Source organism: Notolepis coatsorum (genome assembly GCF_963971535.1).
Source record: "Notolepis coatsorum genome assembly, chromosome: 14".
NCBI classification, from domain to species: domain Eukaryota; kingdom Metazoa; phylum Chordata; class Actinopteri; order Aulopiformes; family Paralepididae; genus Notolepis; species Notolepis coatsorum.
In genome coordinates, this window is record NC_140178.1 from 85,549,389 (window position 1) to 85,570,668 (window position 21,280).

Below are 21,280 nucleotides of genomic sequence, written 5' to 3' on the forward strand. Positions count from 1 at the left end.
AGCCAGTCAGCCAGTCCATCAGCCAGTCAGACAGTCCATCAGCCAGTCAGCCAGTCCATCAGCCAGCCACAGTCCATCAGCCAGCCACAGTCCATCAGCCAGCCAGACAATCAGCCAGTCAGACAGTCCATCAGCCAGTCAGCCAGTCCATCAGCCAGTCAGCCAGTCCATCAGCCAGTCAGACAGTCCATCAGCCAGTCAGCCAGTCCATCAGCCAGTCATCAGCCAGTCAGTCGGCCAACTAGTCACTCCAAAGTCAGTCTGTCTTTCCTGTCTATCTGTCACTCTATGTCTCTCTGTATCCCTGCTGACTTGTCTAGCTGTAGCTCTGTCTGCCCATGCCTGACAGCATGGCTCAATGTGTTCATCCTGCATGTTATGTTAATTATATCCTCTCTCTCTCTCTCTCTCTCTCTCTCTCTCTCTCTCTCTCTCTCTCTCTCTCTCTCTCTCTCTCTCTCTCTCTCTCTCTCTCTCTCTCTCTCTCTCTCTCTCTCTCTCTCTCTCTCTCTCTCTCTCTGCCAGCATGTTCAAACAGAGCTTAGGCCGTTCCACTCGCTCCATCTGTCTGATTCTGGCATGTCTATCCCTCACTCTCCACCTCCTTCTGGCCCTGTTCTGTCTCTCCGTCCTCCAGACAGCCTGCGTTCTCCCCTCATCCTCCTCCTTCTCTTCTTCCTCTCCCGATGCCCGGAGCAGACAGCCAACCTCCCAACTCTCCTCCTCGCCCTCCGACTCCTCGTCCTCTCTGCACGAACTACCAACAAGTCCCCAAAATGGAGGCTGTCACAAAGACGCCAGCAGCACACTACACAGCAAAGCAAAGAACGATGTCACTGAGAAGGAAAAGGAACTGATTGGAGCCAAGATGGCTGTCAAAGTAACCCCAAAGATCAGAGGTCAATCCAAACTGGATGCGCTGTTCAACCACCCGCTGTACGACCTGCCACGCCCTCATCTGAAGGACGACGATTGGCTACTGAGGTTGAAAAGAGAGGAAGAGGGTAGGGATGCTGAGAGTGAGGAGAGAGAGAAGAAGGAGAGGGATGATAATGATGGATGGTGAGCAGGGGTGTAAAGTACTTGAGTAATTGTACTTTGTTACAATACTTAAGTACTGTTTTGGGGGATTTGTACTTTACTCAAGTATTATTAGGTTATTATTATTATACTTGTACTTTTACTCAATTACATTTCAGAGAGAAAAAACATACTTTGTACTCCTTACATTTAAAATGCAGACCTACAAAGTACAAATCTCGCAGGTCCAACTATTTTAATTCGTGTATTTGTTTCTCTGGCCGAACTAACGTTAACGTTATTAATCCTGCGGCCGCACCTTATTTAGAAACAGCCAATCTAATCCCCATCAATGGAAAATTAACCCGCCCATACCCATGCTGATTGGTCCTTGTGCAAGACTAGAAAGCGGGGATCTTTGATTAATTAAACACCTGCTATCAGAAGAATAGACAGTCAGAAAAAAATTGTAACTTTTACTTTTTAGTACTTAAGTACATTTAAAAGTAGAAACTTTTTTACTTTTACTCAAGTGTGTTTTTAGCCAGATACTGACTTTTACTTGAGTATGATTTTGAGACGGCACCCATACTTTCACGTGAGTATAATTTCTGGGTACTTTTTACACCCCTGGTGGTGAGTGAGGCTGGAGAGAAACACATGTTGCTGCCCTGGCGGTTGATTCGTTCATCCTGCTGCACACTCTGCCCACTCTACTTTTTACCGATATCTGATATACCGATATTGTCCAACTCTTAATTTCCGATACCGATATCAACCGATACCGATATATGCAGGGTCCCCCCCCCCCCCCTGATAATTTCAGGTAATTAACATTACATATCTCTTGTCGTGAAAATAACACAACATTATGCATACTTTTCACAATAAATAAAGTAAGAATTTGTTCTTACTTGCTTGACTGGGTAAATAAAGATTACCGATACCAATAATTTTCGATATTACATTTTAATGCCAATATCTGCCGATAATATTGGACATCTCTAATTTTCAGCCATCAGAAAAACAAGGACTCATTTGGGAACCAGCTCAGTTAAACTGATTGCATCAGAATAGATGCAGAATAGAGTTATAGGAGTCGTCATCTATGGCTCCCTGCAGCCTAATATTATTTTTTCCATCATACATTTAACATGTATGTTGTGTGAGTGTCTCATATCTTAGAGCCACATTGCACCCATAGTGTTACGCCTCTGTTCTGACCCATCGAGAGCATGTGTTGACAGAGTCTGCTATGGGGCGACAATAATATGTTCATGAGGCATGGTTTCTATCTTTAGCCATTAAACAGCGTGGTTTATTTCACATTGGTCCACAGCAGTACATGAGACATCCTTCTCTTATGAGAGCGAAGGTGTAAGAGACAGAGGGGGAGTCGACATCTCCTTATATACCCTCTAACCGGCGGCAGCATTAACAGCTCCGCCTATAGCGCCCTCTAGTGGAAACAGTTATACATAGTTAGATAGTTACTCAGTTACTTGCAATCAAATATAACCTCTAACTTTAACACTCCCAACTTCACTGTACAACTTCTTCAAAAACTATTTTACAAAGAAAATAATACAGTTCAGAGCATCAAAAAGAATATGGCAGTCAATACTACATAACAGTCAATATATAGCGCCCTCTAGTGGAAACAGTTATACATAGTTAGACAGTTACTCAGTTACTTGCAATCAAATATAACCTCTAACTTTAACACTCCCAACTTCACTGTACAACTTCTTCAAAAACTATTTTACAAAGAAAATAATACAGTTCAGAGCATCAAAAAGAATATGGCAGTCAATACTACATAACAGTCAATATTTACACACCAAACATGACCTCTGCAAATCTTCTCAATTTCAGTTTGGAAACAGGTTTCGTCATAGCGTCTGCTACCATGTCGTCTGTTGGACAATAAATCAGTGTCATTCTTTCTTCTCTGATGACAGATCTGATCAAATTATATTTTATATCGACATGTTTACACCTCTGTCGGCACACAGGGTTTCTAGCAATCGCAATGGTTCCCTGGTTGTCTTCATAAACAACAGTCTTCTTATATACATAGGTATCCATTCCTTCGAGCAGTTGTTCTAGATAAACAGACAGTTTGATTCTGTCCCGTCCTTGGCTGTGATGAGTACGGACGTCACAAACCAGATCTTATCTTGACTTATTCTCTAGCGTGGCCTCTATCATTGACCTCGAACATTCTTCGGTTTCTTCCACAGACTTGAGTTTAGAGTGTGGCGGGGGGGGGTGTTGCATCAGGTTACAATGATTCCTGAATAACATCAATTTAATCCAGATCAGTCTTCTTTGTCGCGGTCCTAATGTCCTGCGCGACCCCCAACATGACTTGACCCCTTAATTGTTCGTCCGCTGCGTGTTGTGCGAGCCTCTTTGCAAGTTCCATGTGGGCGATTTCAAACCTGGCCACTACCTGATGGCAGCATATCCAAATCCAAATTGCGATCGCTCCCAAACCGAACAAGAGGATGACGAGGATATACAAATCCTCAACATCTTCAATCTCAATAGAATATAGGCATATTGATCGCCAATTATTCCAACTGTCAATTGCAAACCCCGCCTGGAATGTCCCGATCGGACACAGCGGTTCGGTCGCACTTTGCTTTCTTGAAGAGAAGATTCGATCAACTGCTGCAAATCCCCAGCTTACTAGTTGATCCATTGATTGAGTAGGGAGTCAGGTATATTGAAGAAAGTAGAAAGTCCACACCGTCAAGGAGACAGTTGAAAGTAGAGATCCACACCGTTATTAAATGCAGTTTAGAATCCATACCGTTAGAGAGGCAGATAGCAGAGCTGGTGTACGGAGACGAAGACGGCTGCAGGGGGAGGGTAGAGAAGGCCTTGGAGGGCTGGGAGGAGAGATAATAAATGCGACTGCTCTCTGGGAAGGTTAGAAGGGTATTTAAGCCCTAAGGCCTCGCTGCTCTTTCTGAAACAAAGCTGTTTATCTGCTGTACCTTTGAGATAACAAAAAACGTGTTTTGCTGTAATCCAATGCTCCTCTGTGGGGTCAGCAAAATGCTGTGACAATTTACTCACTACAAAACATAGGTCAGGGCGAGTACATGTTGTCAAATAAATGAGGCTACCTACAGCTTCTCTGTACATTTTTACATCTGTCAATCTCTGAGCATCCTCTTGGTAGTCTAGTTTTTGATCACATGGTGTTTCCCTTGTTCTACATTCTTGCATGTCAAAACGTTTCAGGATCTTTTCCACATATCTCTTCTGGGATATTTTTACACAATTGGCAGACTGTTCGAAGTCCATGCCTAGAAAATGTTTTAATTAAAGCATTTTGAATCTGGTGGTAAATCATCCACTTCTGTATTTAAACATAGAATCCACTTCTGTATTTAAACATGGAATCCACTCCGGTATTTAAACCTGGAATCTACTCCTTCTGTATTTAAACATGGAGTATCCTCCTTCTGCATTTAAGCATGTAGCCACACTCCTTCCATATTTAAACATGGAGTATCCTCCTTCAGTATTTAAACATTTAGCTACGAACCTGGCTTTGTACTTGTCGTGGCCTTCAATACCCTCCTTGATTGAGTACACCCATTTCCCTCCCACTGTCTGTCTGCCCTCTGGTAACTTGGTTAGAGTAAAGGTGTGGTTGTCCTCTAGGGACCTCATCTCCTCATCCATTGCTCTCTCCCATTTACTTGATTCAGGGGATACTATGGCCTCTTTAAAGGTCTAAGGTACTCCACTGACTACTCTGTAGCAGTAATCAATGCTGGTGAGTGTACTGTCATCCTCGTCACTTTCTCTCCGGGCATAGTCTGTCAGATACTTTGGTGGTTTGTGTTCCCTTGAGGGATACCTCCCATTGCTTGGGGCACGTGACGTCACCCTCGGGTGCTCCTCGTCATCGTCCTCTGGGGGTTGCTGACTGTCTGTCTGCATGACCGTGCTAAGTACACTAGGCTGAGGTGTCTCTGTTTCTTCACACCTTACTCTGGAGTCCAGCTCTGGCTCCTCTGTCTGTGTCTCGTTCTCACATGTTGTCTTTGTGACAAACTTGACTAGCCTGTGTTTCTGCACTCTCCCTTTACCGGGATAATAAACTAGGAAAGCAGGGCTTCCTTTGTCGTGCCCTACAAAGAGTCCTTTTTCACATCTGGACTCGAGCTTTCCTCTGTCCTGCAGGTAAGCATAACACACTGATCCAAATTGGTGCATTCTAGCTAGATTACACTTCTTTCCTGTCAGTGCTGTATACGGGGTGGTGCCTGTGTGCTTATTAAAGCACCTGTTTCTGGTGTAAGCGGCTTCTTGCACCGCATAATGCCATAGACTCTTAGGTAAGTTACTATCTACTAGCTTACACCTAGCCATTTCGAAAAGAGTGTGCCATTCCCTCTCTGCCACTCCGTTCTGGTGTGGGGAGTATGGACATGACGTCTCGTGTCTTATCTTGTTCCTTCTCAACAGTGATTGGAACTCTCTATTTGTGAACTCGGGTCGGTTGTCGGACCTCAAGCATCTTATGTTACCATAAGGGGCTACGTCTGCCAGGAATTTCTCCGTGGCCTGGAGTGTGTCACTCTTTGCTTTGAGAAAGTAAACAAACACTGCCCTTGTACACACATCTGTAAAAGACTGTACATATCTAAAGCCTCCTATGGACTCGTTGCTTACTGGACCGGCTAGATCTGTGTTAAGTAGCGCAAGTGGTACCTTTACTTTTTCTGTGGGATTTCTGTTTCTCGATTGAGTGAACTTCCCCTTTATGCACACTACACATTCTCTGTCAGGTCTACGCTTTTCACCTTCAATGTGCATGCCTTCTGTCATTGCTTGCAGTTTCAGTAAATCCTCGTAATTACAATGACCCATAATCTCATGCCATGTCTGAATATCGTGACTGACAGTCACATTACACATATCATTATTATTACACTTGTTGTTGTCATTACACTCTGTTTGTAGATAATACATTCTCTTGTACACCTTTATGTTAAATCGCGTACCGTCAGGCTCTACAAGAACATTTTTACCTTCATTGAAGAACACTTTGGCACCGTTCGCAGTAGCAGCTATTACAGAGAATAGTTCTTGTGGGAACGAGGGTACGTAGAGAGCGTTCTTTAACATCACTGTACACCGGCGGCCCTCACTGTCTATAAGGCATACCTGTGCGTCTCCTCTCTCTTGCGCCAACCCGTAGGTGCGCTTCCCGTCTGCCAGCTCCATGCTGTGTCTCTCCGGATCGAAAGTGTTGTCAAAGTTCTTGAACCGACTCCTGTCGTTGATGACGTGGGACGACGCACCTGTGTCCACGATCAGTCCCTTCCTTTGGGCCTGTTGCAGCTGCGTTGGCCGGGTGATGTACGCTGTCTGTGCCACGAAGATGAAGTCTTCTTGCCCCGCTACTCTCCGGGCGTCGTCTCGATTTGTCTCACGTCCACCGTCGCCGCCATCTTGTCCACTGCCGCCATCTTGCCCATCCGCATACCGCGCGGTCTGGTCGCGTTTCTTCATGCACACTCTGTCTGTGTGCCCCGTGGATTTGCAGAAGCTACACCAAACAGTCTTTGTGCAGTTACCTTTCCGATGGCCTTTTTCTCCGCATCGCCAACACGCCAGCTCCGTCGTGGGCCTGGTCTTCTCCCTCGGCGTCGCTCGGGCCTTCAGCACCCTCTCTCCCGCCTCCGCGGCGGCTGGGTGGATATCTTCTGAGGCCTCGAAATTTCGCAACTTGGCCTTGAACTTTCCCAGCGTCATGTCCACTGAACCGTGTGTTACCAGGAGTGTGAACGGTTTGTACAGCTCCGGTAGTCCTCTCATCACCATCGCCATCATTAGTCCATCGCTTGGTGCTTCTCCTGCACTCTTCAGCGCCGTAATGATCTGCTCAGCTCTGATGACGTATTCGGTCACAGTCTCGGTGTGCCCCTTCTTCAGTGCTGTTAATGTTATGTAGAGGGACACGACTCGGGGTCTTCCTTGTCCGATATAATGTTCTCTCAACACTTCCAGGCTTTCTCTGCCTTTGTAAGTAAGTAAGTAAGTAAGTAAGTAAGTAAGTAAGTAAGTAAGTAAGTAAGTAAGTAAGTAAGTAAGTAAGTAAGTAAGTAAGTAAGTAAGTAAGTAAGTAAGTAAGTAAGTAAGTAAGTAAGTAAGTATTTATAAAGCACCTTTCATACATGTCATGTAGCTCAAAGTGCTGTACACAAACATAGGCATATATAACGATAAAAGCAATAAAGTCACAGTGATCAGTTAAGATCAATGTTTAAAAAATGTTTTTTTTAAAAGAAAGTTTGGGAGAACAGGTCCGTTCTCTCAAGAAAGTTTGGGAGAACAGGTCCGCACAAACACGTCCGTTCAGTAGCAACCGGAAGTAGGAAATGCACTAAGCCAATGCACTTGTACAGTAGGTAGCAACGTTAGCTCTCATAACGTTAGCCAGTTAGGAAGTAGGAAATGCACTAAACCAATGCACTTGTACTTGTTTAGCAGCAACTGGAAGTAGGAAGTAGGAAGTGCACTAAACCAATATCTAGTAGGTACAGTAGCAACGTTAGCTCTCATAACGTTAGCCAGTTAGGAAGTAGGAAATGCACTAAACCAATGCACTTGTACTTGTTTAGCAGCAACTGGAAGTAGGAAGTAGGAAGTGCACTAAACCAATATCTAGTAGGTAGCAACGTTAGCTCTCATAACGTTAGCCAGTTAGGAAGTAGGAAATGCACTAAACCAATGCACTTGTACTTGTTTAGCAGCAACCGGAAGTAGGAAGTAGGAAGCACACTAAACCAATGCACTTGTACAGTAGGTAGCAACGTTAGCTCTCATAACGTCAGCCAGCTAGCAGCTCCGGGTACAGCAGGTAGCAACGTTAGCTCTCATAACGTTAGCCAGTTAGCAGCTCCGGGTACTAAAAATAAAGCATCACATTAATAAGACAACAGTAATAAAAGTACGGCAATAGGCAAAGTACAGTAAAATAACATTTCAGTAAAAGATCAATACATAAAAAATAAAAACATAATAATAAAAACATTTCAATAAGATACTCGCTTTCCCTAAGGCATGGTACACTATTTGTAAGCTAGACTGTATAGGTACGTTTTGAATTTTCCTTTAAAAATGTGTATGGAGCTGGCGTTCCTGATGTGTGTTGGTAGTGTGTTCCATAGTTTTGGGGCATAGTTGGCAAATGCCATACTTCCGATCCTCTTTTGGTTTCTGGGTGTGTCTAATAAACCTGTAGTGGATGACCGTAGCGTTCTTGAGGGCAGATAACTAACTAGGGAATTTGCTATGTATTTTGGGCCTTGCTCATTAAGAGCTTTATATGTCAGGAAAAGGACCTTAAAATCAATTCTATGAGTTATTGGAAGCCAGTGCAGAGTGGCTAGGACTGGAGTGATATGTTCTCTTCTCTTTGTACGAGTTAGTAATCGAGCTGCAGAGTTTTGGATAAGCTGAAGCTTCCCAATGGTTGCTTTGGGAAGACCAGTGAACAGTGCATTACAATAGTCAAGCCGGCTTGAGACAAAAGCATGAATCAGTGTCTCTGCATCCTTTTTATTTACAAAAGGTCTTACTTTCACTATGTTTCTTAGGTGGAAGAATGACGTTTTCATGGCCTTATTAATATGAGACTTAAAGGTCAGGTCTGAGTCCAAGATGACACCTAGGCTTGTAACATCAGTCTTTACATAGGATGACAGACTCCCCAGGTTTTCACACAGCACTTCCCTTTTTGCTTTTGGGCCGATCATTAGGATTTCGGTCTTGCTTTCGTTTAATTTTAGGAAGTTATTGTTCATCCACTTATTTATTGCTAACAGACAGTTTGTAATGGACTGTATGGCTGTAGTGTTATTTGGTTCTGCGGAGATATATAGTTGTGTATCATCAGCATAACTATGGAAGCATACATTGTGGTCTCGAATGATGTCCCCGAGGGGCAGCATATATAGTGAGAAGAGTAATGGACCAAGGCAGCTTCCTTGTGCAACTCCAAAGTTGCTGTCATGTTTCTCTGATACATTGTCTCCAAGCTTAACATAGAACTTTCTCCCCTTAATGTATGTTATGAGCCAATTTAGTACATGATCGGAAAAACCAACCAGTCTTTCAAGACGACTGATCAGGATATTATGGTCAATCGTATCGAGGTTGCACTAAGGTCCAATAGGACAAGAATTGAGACTTTGCCAGCATCGGAGTTTAGCCTGAGGTCGCTAACTATTTTAGTAAGGGCAGTTTCAGTGCTGTGATTTGTTCTGAAACCTGATTGTAATTCCTCCATGATGTTATTATCTTTGAGAAAGGAGTTTATTTGTGCTGAGACTATCTTTTCTAATATCTTGCTGATAAATGGAAGGTTCGATATTGGCCTATAGCTTTTTAGTTCGTTTACATCTAAGTTTGTTTTCTTTAGTAGTGGTTTTACTACAGCCGTTTTGAATGCAAAATGCATTTGTCCTTAGTGTCGCGGAATATCAGCCCCAAGCTTGTGTCGTCGAGCAGTGGTGCTAACTCACAGTATGCATCTGCATTATGCTTGTCGTCCAGGGCTTGCGCTTCCGCCGTTAGTGGTCCCGTGGGGGCCGTCAAGATCGTCGTCTTCAGTCCCGCACCGTGCATGCAGCATAACATGCGCTCTTCCCAGAGCTCATAGTCCTCGGCTCTTCCGTTGAACGAGGGCCATTTGCTCTTTCCTTTTGTCGCCATCCTCTTGTTGATGGTAGGCGTAGCTTTAGCTCTTGTTGGCCTAGCGTCTAGCAACGCGGTGCTCCCGGTGCTAACCTAGCCTATACTTCAGCTAAACTTGCTACCCTTTATTATTTCGCCCCTGCGTGTGCTGGGCCCATAACCTGTTGACAGAGTCTGCTATGGAGCGACAATAATATGTTCATGAGGCATGGTTTCTATCTTTAGCCATTAAACGGCGTGGTTTATTTCACATTGGTCCACAGCAGTACATGAGACATCCTTCTCTTATGAGAGCGAAGGTGGAAGAGACAGAGGGGGAGTCGGCATCTCCTTATATACCCTCTACCCGGCGGCAGCATTAACAGCTCCGCCTATAGCGCCCTCTAGTGGAAACAGTTATACATAGTTAGACAGTTACTCAGTTACTTGCAATCATATATAACTTCTAACTTTAACGATATGTATATAACCTAGTTATATGAGTACTGGCTAAGCGAAAAACTAAACACTCTTGCACTTGACCAGGCCCCGCCCCAGTGACTTATGTATAAGACACCAGGCGTGGTCACCACTCCCCCTTCCTCGGGAAAAGTTTTCCATCAGGGGGAAAAAAAACCCAAGGGACCTCAGGGCACGCTTAGCCAGTACTCATATAACTAGGTTATATACATAACCTATTGTTATATACTCGTACTGGCATCGCATCCCGCTCTTATGCCATACCGAGATATGGGGTAGAGCGGACGCAAGGCCCGACAAATGTACCCCCTGAGGACCCGTAAGCCCACATCAGGGGGGAGGGGAGTCCCGTCACCCCTCCTTCCTAGTGAAGAGGGGGCGGCAGTCAACTCCACCCAAGTGCGAAAAAGAGGGAACTAGAAACCTCCAAACGCACAGCACAGGCGGGACCACGTGTGACACAACACCTTGTAGTCCATACCCACACACCCCTGCTAACCCACCGAAAGGCGGGAAGCAGGGGAGGTTCCAGACCTCAGAACTGCCTGGGAGACAGAACCCCCAGTCATGTCCATGAGATAAAACCTTACGAAGGGACCCGGGGAGGACCATGAGGCCGCAGCACAGATGTCCTCCACCGAGGCCCCACCGAGGCCCCTCCAGGGGGGGCCAGCCCAGCCAACGTGTAGCAAAGGGCAATGCCCTTGCACAACCAATGGGACAGGCGCTGTTTCGACAGTGCCTTACCAGCGCGAGAGCCACCGTAACAGACAAAAAGCTGATCGGTAGCCCTGAGGTCCTGAGTACGGCCGAGGTAAATTCCCAAAGCCCGGACCGGACATGACAGGCGAAGGCTCGCCTCTAACTCACTAGCGTGAGGAGGCGGATGAAACGCCTGAACCACAATATCCCTGGAGCTTAAAGAGCTCCGGATATTTTCTGGCACGAAGACTGGATTAGGCCGCAGAGTCGACATGAATAGACAGGCACTCAGGCCGCACCGAAAGAGCACAGAGCTCACCCACACGCTTAGCGGAGGTGATGGCCAGCAGGAACGCAGTCTTGAACGACAGCGCCAAGCAGGAAACGCTTCACAAGAGGGTGGCCTTACACCACTCTTGGAAAATACGCCACCTACCAGCGTAACCCGCGATAGTGGAGGGAGCATGCGCGTTCCGGATGGTGTCAACCACAGAAGGATCCATCCTCTCCAGACTCACCCTCTCACCAGCCAAACATTAGCGGCTGGCCCAGCACAGGGAACTACAGAGACCCGTGCGCTTGAGAGAGGGCCCGCGATGACCAAGGAACAGGCCACGACGGGGCTACCAAGAGCTGGATCAGGACCGGGAACCACACAGCTGCGCCCCGGTCCGGCGCAATCAGGATCAAGGTCCTGCACTCCTCAACGTACCCGCCCCAACAACTGACCTAACAGATGTATGGGGGGAAAGAATCCCAGGCGGCCACGGCATCGGTCCCAGACCTGCCTGACTATGTCCGGACGTAATCCCCACCTGTACCCACATTCACCCTGCCGGGGATGTGGAGAGCCCTCAGGCTGCACAGATGGAGAACGCCCATAGCCAGCCGTCAGCCGCCCGCCGCCCGGTGCAGACGGGGGGAGCATACTCCTCCCTGTCTGTCGATATACGACGCTGACGTATTGTCCGTCCTGATCAAACACTGTTTGAGGACCAGAAGGACCGCCTTCAATACCAACACATTGAACGTAGCGCAGACCGGGCAGCATGGCTTGCCAGCTGCCCCCTACTGCGTTGGCCCGACGCGTCTCCAGCGAGGGAGGCGGCGGTGAAAAACGTGACGTGTGACAGCCTACTGCCCATAGGGACCCCCCTGGTGAGGACCCCAGGCCCTCCCCAGGGGGCGAGGTCCCCCAGTACTGACACGGGAACCTTAGCCGCTTCCACTTTCCATACTGGAAAAAAACCACCTCCGTAACCTCCTCCTGGGGTGAAGAGGAGGCCAAGAGGGACCACGGAATGAGCAGATGCCATCATACCGAGCAGGCGTATCACGGACAGCGCCGTAATCGTCCTTGGACGGAACATCCAGAGCATGTCGATAACACGCTCTGAGAGGGATGCCCATAGCACTCCACCCATTGACTGGGAAGAGGAGTACTCTACTTCCAGTCTACAGCAAACCCCAGGCTGGTAGGAATTCCACCACCTGCCTGGTATGAGACCTGACGATCCACCATGACCGCCAAGGACCAGAACGTCATCAGGGCAGAATACACTTCGTAACCCCTGACGACGCAGAGGCCCCAGTGCGGCCTCCACGCACTTGGTGAAGATGCGGGGAGCCAGAGAAAAGCCGAACGGCAGCCTCTGGTACTCATACACTAAACCCTGCAAAGGAAGCTTAGGTAAGCCCTAGGATGGAAGATTGGGGATGCGAATACGCATCCTACAGGTCTATGGAGGAGAACCAGGCCCCCACCTGACAGTGTTCAACAGGTAGGAGACGATCCAAAAAATGCTGAACCTTCCCATGGGACAGGTCCAGCATGGGTCTGACACCCCCCCCTCCCGATTTCTCGGGCACCAGAGAATACCGGGAGGAAAACGCCACGACGATGGCTTGCTTCGTCCACAGAGATTGGATCTCGTTGACCAGAGCTGTCACTGCTGGTGACCCTGACAATAGGGTCTATACCAAACCTGAAAAACGGGTGGGGTTGTGTCCCCAAGTTCCCGCCTCAGCGTTCTCTCCATCCACTTCGACATATGGCACTGCTGTATGTGATGATACTCCCAGAGCTGCCCACTCTACTCCCAGAGCGCACCCGCCGCCATTCGGCGCTGGTCTGCAAGGAACTGTAGATAGGCGGCCCGGTCCCTGGTAGCCAACCCTGAACCCGCCAACCGTGCGGGCAGGGCGTTCCGTGGAATCGGGACAACGGTCCCTGATACAACCCATGAGGCAATCGCACCCAAGGGGGGACCCCGACAGAAAGGGCCGGTTTGATAAGGGGGAAGCTGACATCAAACTAGGTGACAAAAGCTCCCCCACTGAACACCCCTCCAGAACATGCTGAGGAGTTGTTCTGCAGCTGGACATGCAAGGTGTGAGGCCCCCATGCCCCCATGGGTTCCTACACACCGTAGCCCTGCAGTGATATTACTACCACCCAAATCACGCGCGCCTGCCAGACCACTGCCGATCTTGCGGGAGTGGGAGGCACCAACGTGACACCCGGCCTGGCGAAGGAGAGGTCGGGGAAGCCCGCACTGTTTGCCTCAAAAAGGTCTCGAGCCCCCCTGCTGACAACACTTGTAGTTGACAGACGTAACACCAGGCTCAACCAAACACAGCTTATGGTGTGGGAGCCGCTTGACAGCACAACATTCTCATGGACAGACCCAGGCTCAGCCATCAACTGGGTGTCAGCCCCTGTCCCCATGAGAAGCGAAACGTGGGGCCGCATGCGCTTCAACGAAGGCTCGCGGCCCGCAGCCAAAGGAAACAAATCAGAGCCCCTTTTCCGCTGGTGTTGGGGGAGGGATTGATCGGAGAGCGGGCTGCTTGCGGCAGGACGGTGACGGTTTCTCAGGCCGTGCTCATCCAATATGGCCGATCCCTCGGCCGCCAAGGCTGTCGGCCTTGTGGACACCTGTTGACTCAATGCCCAGGGTACCTCTGGCGGGGGAAACATGGCCGCCTGTCGAGGGCCTCGCCACAGCCGCTGGCGAGGCCGTGCTCTCACCTCTGGCTGTGCGGCGTGAGGCGGTGTGGGGCCTAGGTCCAATACCGCCCGTGCTCCAGCAGAAGACCAAAGATCCTCTGCGGAGAGGGGAGCCCTGAAGAGGGAACATTTCTTTTTAACTTCTCACCCCCTCAAAGGGAGACTAATCCAACCAAGATGTCTGTAAACAAGCGTTGACAGCATCCTAGCCCTCCCTGCGGTTATAGCTTGCGGCTAGGTCAAAGCTAATAACGTCAACAACCTCGCGCGATGTTTCGATGTCGGCTGGCCCTCATGGCCCCGCCACCAGACACCATTTTTGACAGAAAAAACAGCAAGTCGAACAAAAGTTACTAATCGCTGCCAATTCTATACCGTGGCGGTACAGGCTTAACAGCCCACCAGCCACTCGCCGGGCCTACCCACCTCATGGCGTCGGCCGGGCGGGGCACTGTTTCAACATGCCAGAGGCAAAGGACTGATGCCACCTGCTTCATAAACACGGAGCACCAGTGGTGGTTGCAACCAGCAACCTCCACTGTGGTGTGCACCATGAAGGAGTTAATGAATAAATGAACTAAAAACACCACCAATACACTGTAGAATGGGCTAGCCCATACACACAACGTTAAGGGGATGCGGACCAGAGAACCCAGTCCCGGATATCATTCATAATATTCACAAAAAGCACACCAGCCCTAGACCTCCGCCCATTCACCCATGAAACAGGTAAACAAGCCCTGCAATACTCCCAACAGTAAACATCGATTGACCGTCAGCATGAATGGTTAAGAGGAGGGAAGACCTTTCAGAAGACATCCCTCAGCGGGGACAGAATACAGTAACCCAGCATATAGCATTAGTATTAGCAGCGCGCTCCAGGATAGCCTGGAAAACGTCCAACTCAAAGGGACGTTTACCCAGACATCCTGCCCCTTGCGCCGATACACAACTCGGTTGTCTAACAGAACAACAAGCAGTATTACTAACACCAGCGTTAATGCCTGATGGCACAGGTCCTACCTGGGTGCGAGTTAGCTCGATAGCTACACATCGCACGTTGTCCCTCGAGCTACTGCCAAAGATGAGGAAACACCAGGACAGACTCAACGCGAGGATGCATCGAGATTAGGGATGTCCCGATCCGACCACGTGATCGGAATCGGCGTCGATCACGTGCTTTTCAGAGGATCGGGGATCGGGAAAAAATAATAATAAAAATCGGCAGTCAAAAAAAGAAAAATTTTATTCAACAAACATGACCATGTCCACGTCTTAAACTCATACGGAGGCCTTAGTTTTGGTTTTAAATTACATATAATATATCATCATTAATGTATTTATTGTCACACAGAGCAGAATAATTGTCCACAACAAACACATTCCCCTTTAATTTTCACCGTTGCAACAAACACCCCTTTAATTTAGACGCTACACGCTACACGCTCGACCACATCACAACAGTACATCACGACCACATCACAACAGTACAACACGTCGCTCCCGAAACACGGTTAATATCCACTGACTTGAGCAGCTAGACTTAATGTCAGAGGTTTGGAACTAAGCATTTTAAAATAGAAAGTCAAGCCAGTTGCAATGTTTGCAAGGAGGACATGCTGGAGGCGAAGTTTTCAGACTAACTTTTCACCTGGAGGATAACGTTACGTGACTGAGGATTATCGTCGGCGTTTCAGACCAGAATGGACCATTACGTAAGTCGAACACTGAATGTATACTAATGTGCAAACATATATTGAAACTTTTAATATTTCTCATATGAAGCAGAAGCACATTTCTCAGGGTGAATGTAATAACAAAAGCCTCCGCTCTCGCGCCCCGGACGATAGGCAACAGATGGGCTTGTCTCGCTCTGCCAGTTTCTGACAAAAATGCGTCAAAATTGATTACTAATGTGAAAGATCGGATCGGAAACGATCGGATCGATAGATATTTAAAATCACATGATCGGGATCGGATCGGAAGCAAAAAAAGGCGATCGGGACATCCCTAATCGAGGTGCATCCAGCTGCAGAGCCGGAGAACCCATACGAGCACCGTTGGAACACGCCGAAGATTCCAGGGGCTGGCAAATCCCCGGCATTGTTCAATTTCTCTTTACACTTCATACTCGCTAACACAGGGCGCAAAGCAACCGCCATGATGGAAAACGAAAAAGAGGAAGGGGGAGTGGTGACCACGCCTGGTGTCTTATACGTAAGTCACTGGGGCGGGGCCTGGTCAAGTGCAAGGGTGTTTAGTTTTTCGTTATTTTTGTACAGTAGGTACTAAGAGATGAGGTATATCTCGGTATGGCATAAGAGCGGGACGCGATGCCAGTACGAGTATATAACAGCATGCCTCTGATTTTGACTCTAATCTCTTCACTGGCCGGTGCCACCATTCAAAAACTCCATCTCCCCTCCTATAGGCAGAGTGAGAGTGAGCAGGACAGCTACGACAGCGCCGATTGGACAAGCAATAACGAGACCCACCCTGAGAGTGAGGAGAGAGAGAAGGAGAGAGATGATAATGATGGATGGTGAGCAGGGGTGTAAAGTACTTGAGTAATTGTACTTTGTTACAATACTTAAGTACTGTTTTGGGAGATTTGTACTTTACTCAAGTATTATTAGGTTATTATTATTATACTTGTACTTTTACTCAATTACATTTCAGAGAGAAAAAACATACTTTGTACTCCTTACATTTAAAATGCAGACCTACAAAGTACAAATCTCGCAGGTCCAACTATTTTAATTCGTGTATTTGTTTCTCTGGCCGAACTAACGTTAACGTTATTAATCCTGCGGCCGCACCTTATTTAGAAACAGCCAATCTAATCCCCATCAATGGAAAATTAACCCGCCCATACCCATGCTGATTGGTCCTTGTGCAAGACTAGAAAGCGGGGATCTTTGATTAATTAAACACCTGCTATCAGAAGAATAGACAGTCAGAAAAAAAGTTGTAACTTTTACTTTTTAGTACTTAAGTACATTTAAAAGTAGAAACTTTTTTACTTTTACTCAAGTGTGTTTTTAGCCAGATACTCTGACTTTTACTTGAGTATGATTTTGAGACAGCACCCATACTTTCACGTGAGTATAATTTCTGGGTACTTTTTACACCCCTGGTGGTGAGTGAGGCTGGAGAGAAACACATGTTGCTGCCCTGGCGGTTGATTCGTTCATCCTGCTGCACACTCTGCCCACTCTACTTTTTACCGAGATCTGATATACCGATATTGTCCAACTCTTAATTTCCAATACCGATATCAACCGATACCGATATATGCAGGGTCGTCGTCGTCCCCCCCCCAAAAGGGAATCATTTCAGGTAATTATTCATTAACGTTACATATCTCTTGTCATGAAAATAACACAACATTATGCATACTTTTCACAATAAATAAAGTAAGAATTTGTTCTTACTTGCTTGCCTGGGTAAATAAAGATTACCGATACCAATAATTTTCGATATTACATTTTAATGCCAATATCGGACATCTCTAATTTTCAGCCATCAGAAAAACAAGGACTCATTTGGGAACCAGCTCAGTTAAACTGATTGCATCAGAATAGATGCAGAATAGAGTTATAGGAGTCATCATCTATGGCTCCCTGCAGCCTAATATTATTTTCTCCATCATAAATTTAACATGTATGTTGTGTGAGTGTCTCATATCTTAGAGCCACATTGCACCCATAGTGTTACGCCTCTGTTCTGACCCATCGAGAGCATGCCTCTGATTTTGACTCTAATCTCTTCACTGGCCGGTGCCACCATTCATCATCTCCATCTCCCCTCATAGGCAGAGTGAGAGTGAGGAGGATGGCTACGACAGAGCCAATTGGACGAGCAATAACGAGACCCACCCTCCCTGGCTGCGGTTCCACCTGAGCATCTCTCGCTGGGAGCTGTACAACAGGAAGGACCCCAACCTGGACCACCTGACTCACTATCTGGCAACACAAGGCATCCTGAACGCCGGTGAGGAGGAGGGGGAGGAGGGCTGAGAGAGAGGAACGATAGAGGATATGAGGAATGATAGAGGAGATGAGGGAGGAGGTGGAGGAGGGCTGAGAGAGAGGAACGATAGAGGAGATGAGGAATGATAGAGGAGATGAGGGAGGAGGGGGAGGAGGGCTGAGAGAAAGGAACGATAGAGGAGATGAGGAATGATAGAGGAGATCAGGGAGGAGGGCTGAGAGATGGGGTAGTTAAAAGAGAGAGACGAACGATAGAGGAGATGAGGGAAGAGGGGGGTGAGGGAGGAAGAACAGAAGGGATGAGGGGACACACACACTGCATGCACAAACAGAGACATCACCCACACAATGGCCTAGATACACACACAGGCACGCGCACACACACAAACACACACACAGCTGAGATTGTCTGGTATTATTGAGGATGAAGAGACTAACCCTGGAGGTTGCTGTTTGATGGTCCTGTGATCTGAAGAGTCTGCAGAAGCAAACAGAGAGCCAAGGACACAGATCAAACAGCACGTGTTTGGGTGTGTGAGAGACACACACACACACACACACACACACACACACACACACACACACACACACACACACACACACACACACACACACACACACACACACACACACACACACACACACACACACACACACACACACACACACACACACACACACACACACACACACACACACACACACACACACACACACACACACACACACACACACACACACACACACATAGCGGCACGGTGGTGTAGTGGTTAACACTGTCGCCTCACAGCAAGAAGGTCCAGGGTTCGAATCCCGCTTGGGGACCAGGTTTCCATGGTGCCAGTTACCCAGGTGGGGTATCTCCCAGGCCTTTCTGTGTGGAGTTTGCATGTTCTCCCCGTGCTCGCAAGGGTTTCCCCCCCGATAAGATAAACCCAATGGAAAAACATGCACAACAACAAGATCGCTAACGCTGTGGCGTCCTTGACGAAGACGGACAGGAGCACTTGGATTGGTCCCCTGGCGCGGCTCACGTTGTGCCTGTCTGCTCCCGGCTGCCCTTGGGGGGGAAGGACGACGGGATGGGTTAATCGCAGATACGAATTGCATGCATGCATCGCATGTGTGCCAATTGATGACCTCGGAGCAGGTCCTAAATTATTATTATATTATACAGTGTCTTTGTGCATGTCTAGTGAGAGAATCTGTGTGTGTGTGTGTGTGTGTGTGTGTGTGTGTGTGTGTGTGTGTGTGTGTGTGTGTGCGTGCGTGCGTGCGTGCGTGCGTGCGTGCGTGCGTGTGTGTGTTCATGCGTGCGTGTGTGCATGCAAGTGTCCGTGTGTGCAAGTGTGTCCAAGAGTCTATCGTTGTGAGAGAGAGTGTGTTGCATGTAAACCACCCTCTCTCTCTCTCTCTTTCATTCCATCAGTCTCCATTTACTCTTTACTGTCAAAAGAGGACAGGGAATCCCTACAAATAAGCTCATCCTGATCAACAAGCATATCACTGAAAAACTATTTCCCCTCTATAATCCTCTCTTTTAGGATTCAAAATAGACTAACAAGAACAAAACCTCTCAGGTGAAGTTATTACTAGGGCTGTCAGTTTATTGCGTTAATTAGATTAATTAATTACACAGCAAATTATCGCGTTATGAAAATTAACTCAACATTTATTACAAAAAAATAGATATATTTTTTTTTTATCTCATTCATTCCATAAAAACGTACAGTACACATTTACAGACTTTTTTTTTTAATATGGTCCATTTGCATGTTCTTGGTATCTGATTCTAGGGACATCTATGGATCTCAGGGAATGTCTTCCCAGTGTCAGAAATACTGTGTCTGTTACTAGGCTTGAGTAAATTGTAATGAACCAAATGAGAATATCTTTATCTTTGACTGTGAATAACACCATGCTAAAATTGACCTGTAACCAGACCTGTAATATCTAAGCAAATGAATAAATGGAAGATGATTAAACAGAAGGTTTTTGTAGATACAGTACTGAATTCTGCCATCCGGACACATGCCATTTGAAATATGATTATAGAATATAGAATATCAGGCTTAAAATGGTTATGCGATTAAAATGTGATTAATTATATTAATTCATTACAAATCCTGTAATTAATTAGATTAAAAAAATGTATCACCTGACAGCACTAGTTATTACAATTCAAAAACAGAAGGCATGCATATACCTACACGCACACGACACACACACACACAAACATAATCACTCACATATCGGTGCAATGTATGAATACAAATGAATATGCACACCCCCACATGCACACCGACACGCACACGAACACACTTGCATATTGGGACAATATGGATAGAAATTCATATTCATTGGCGGTGGAAGTGGGTAGATTCCAAGGTAAACCTGAGGAGGAGCGGTTGTGTGTTCTCTGTGATCTGGGAGTGGTGGAAGATGAATATCATTTTGTTTTTTATTGCCCCTTGACCCTTGTACACCGATTTGAGGAGGGATTTATTTGAGAAAATTCAAATTGTAAATCCGGATTTGTTCTGGCAGTCTGAGAGTTGTATGTTGAGTTGTTTTTTTGTGGAGGACATCTTCAGTTTTGCAGGATTTTTGGAGAAAGCATGGTACTTGAGACAAAACACACTATATCCTATATAATTGTATATGAATTCCTCTTGTTTCTTTGTTTACATACATTGCTTACAGCTTGTGTTATATTACATTTTATTGTATTTTCTTTTTTTTGTGGCCATCTTCAAGTTCAAGTTCAAGTTCTTTAATAGTTGTCATACAGAAGTACAGAATACTTTCATACAAAATGCTTCTTACTGTTACGCTCCAGAGACTGTGCTAGACAAGATAGTATCAAATAACATAATAACATAATATAGCATGAATTTAGAAGAAGAAAAATGAGGTCACAGTGTTCGGTATAGACATATGTACAATGTTCTGAGTTACCATATAATATACAATACACAATACTATGCAGTGTACTAATGTACAGTACTATCTAGTGCAAAGCACTACCACTCTTGGTCTATATGTCATAATATAAAATATATGTCATAATTTGTCAAGTAATTTGTCAAGTATACTATTATATACTTATTGTTATGTGTCTTGTAAGCCCACAATTAGCTGGGCATACACCTGTATGTAAGACACGAAGGAAAAAAAACATCAAATCAAATCAAATCAAATCAAATCAAATCACACACACACACACAGTGTTTTTTCTTTCTCCCACTGTAACCCCACTCGCTATAATGAATAATGAATTCAGATTTGTATTGAGCTTTGCAGATTAAGCAGTAATGTTCCAGTGTCTCACAAAGACAGGCTCTGGAATTGGCTACTCTGATCCATC

General features: G+C 46.4%; 1 protein-coding gene across 1 annotated transcript in view; it reads left to right on the plus strand.

Annotated features, from left to right (window-relative positions):
- Positions 1–526: 526 nt before the first annotated feature.
- LOC311240589 (extracellular serine/threonine protein kinase FAM20C-like) overlaps positions 527–21,280 on the plus strand; it is a gene marked incomplete at both ends in the record, with an annotated part of 54,565 nt that continues 33,811 nt past the window's right edge. The window contains 2 exons of the mRNA XM_084329163.1: positions 527–1,062; positions 17,736–17,914. Coding sequence (XP_084185289.1) covers positions 527–1,062; positions 17,736–17,914 — 715 coding nt within the window. The remainder of the gene's footprint in view (positions 1,063–17,735; positions 17,915–21,280) is intronic.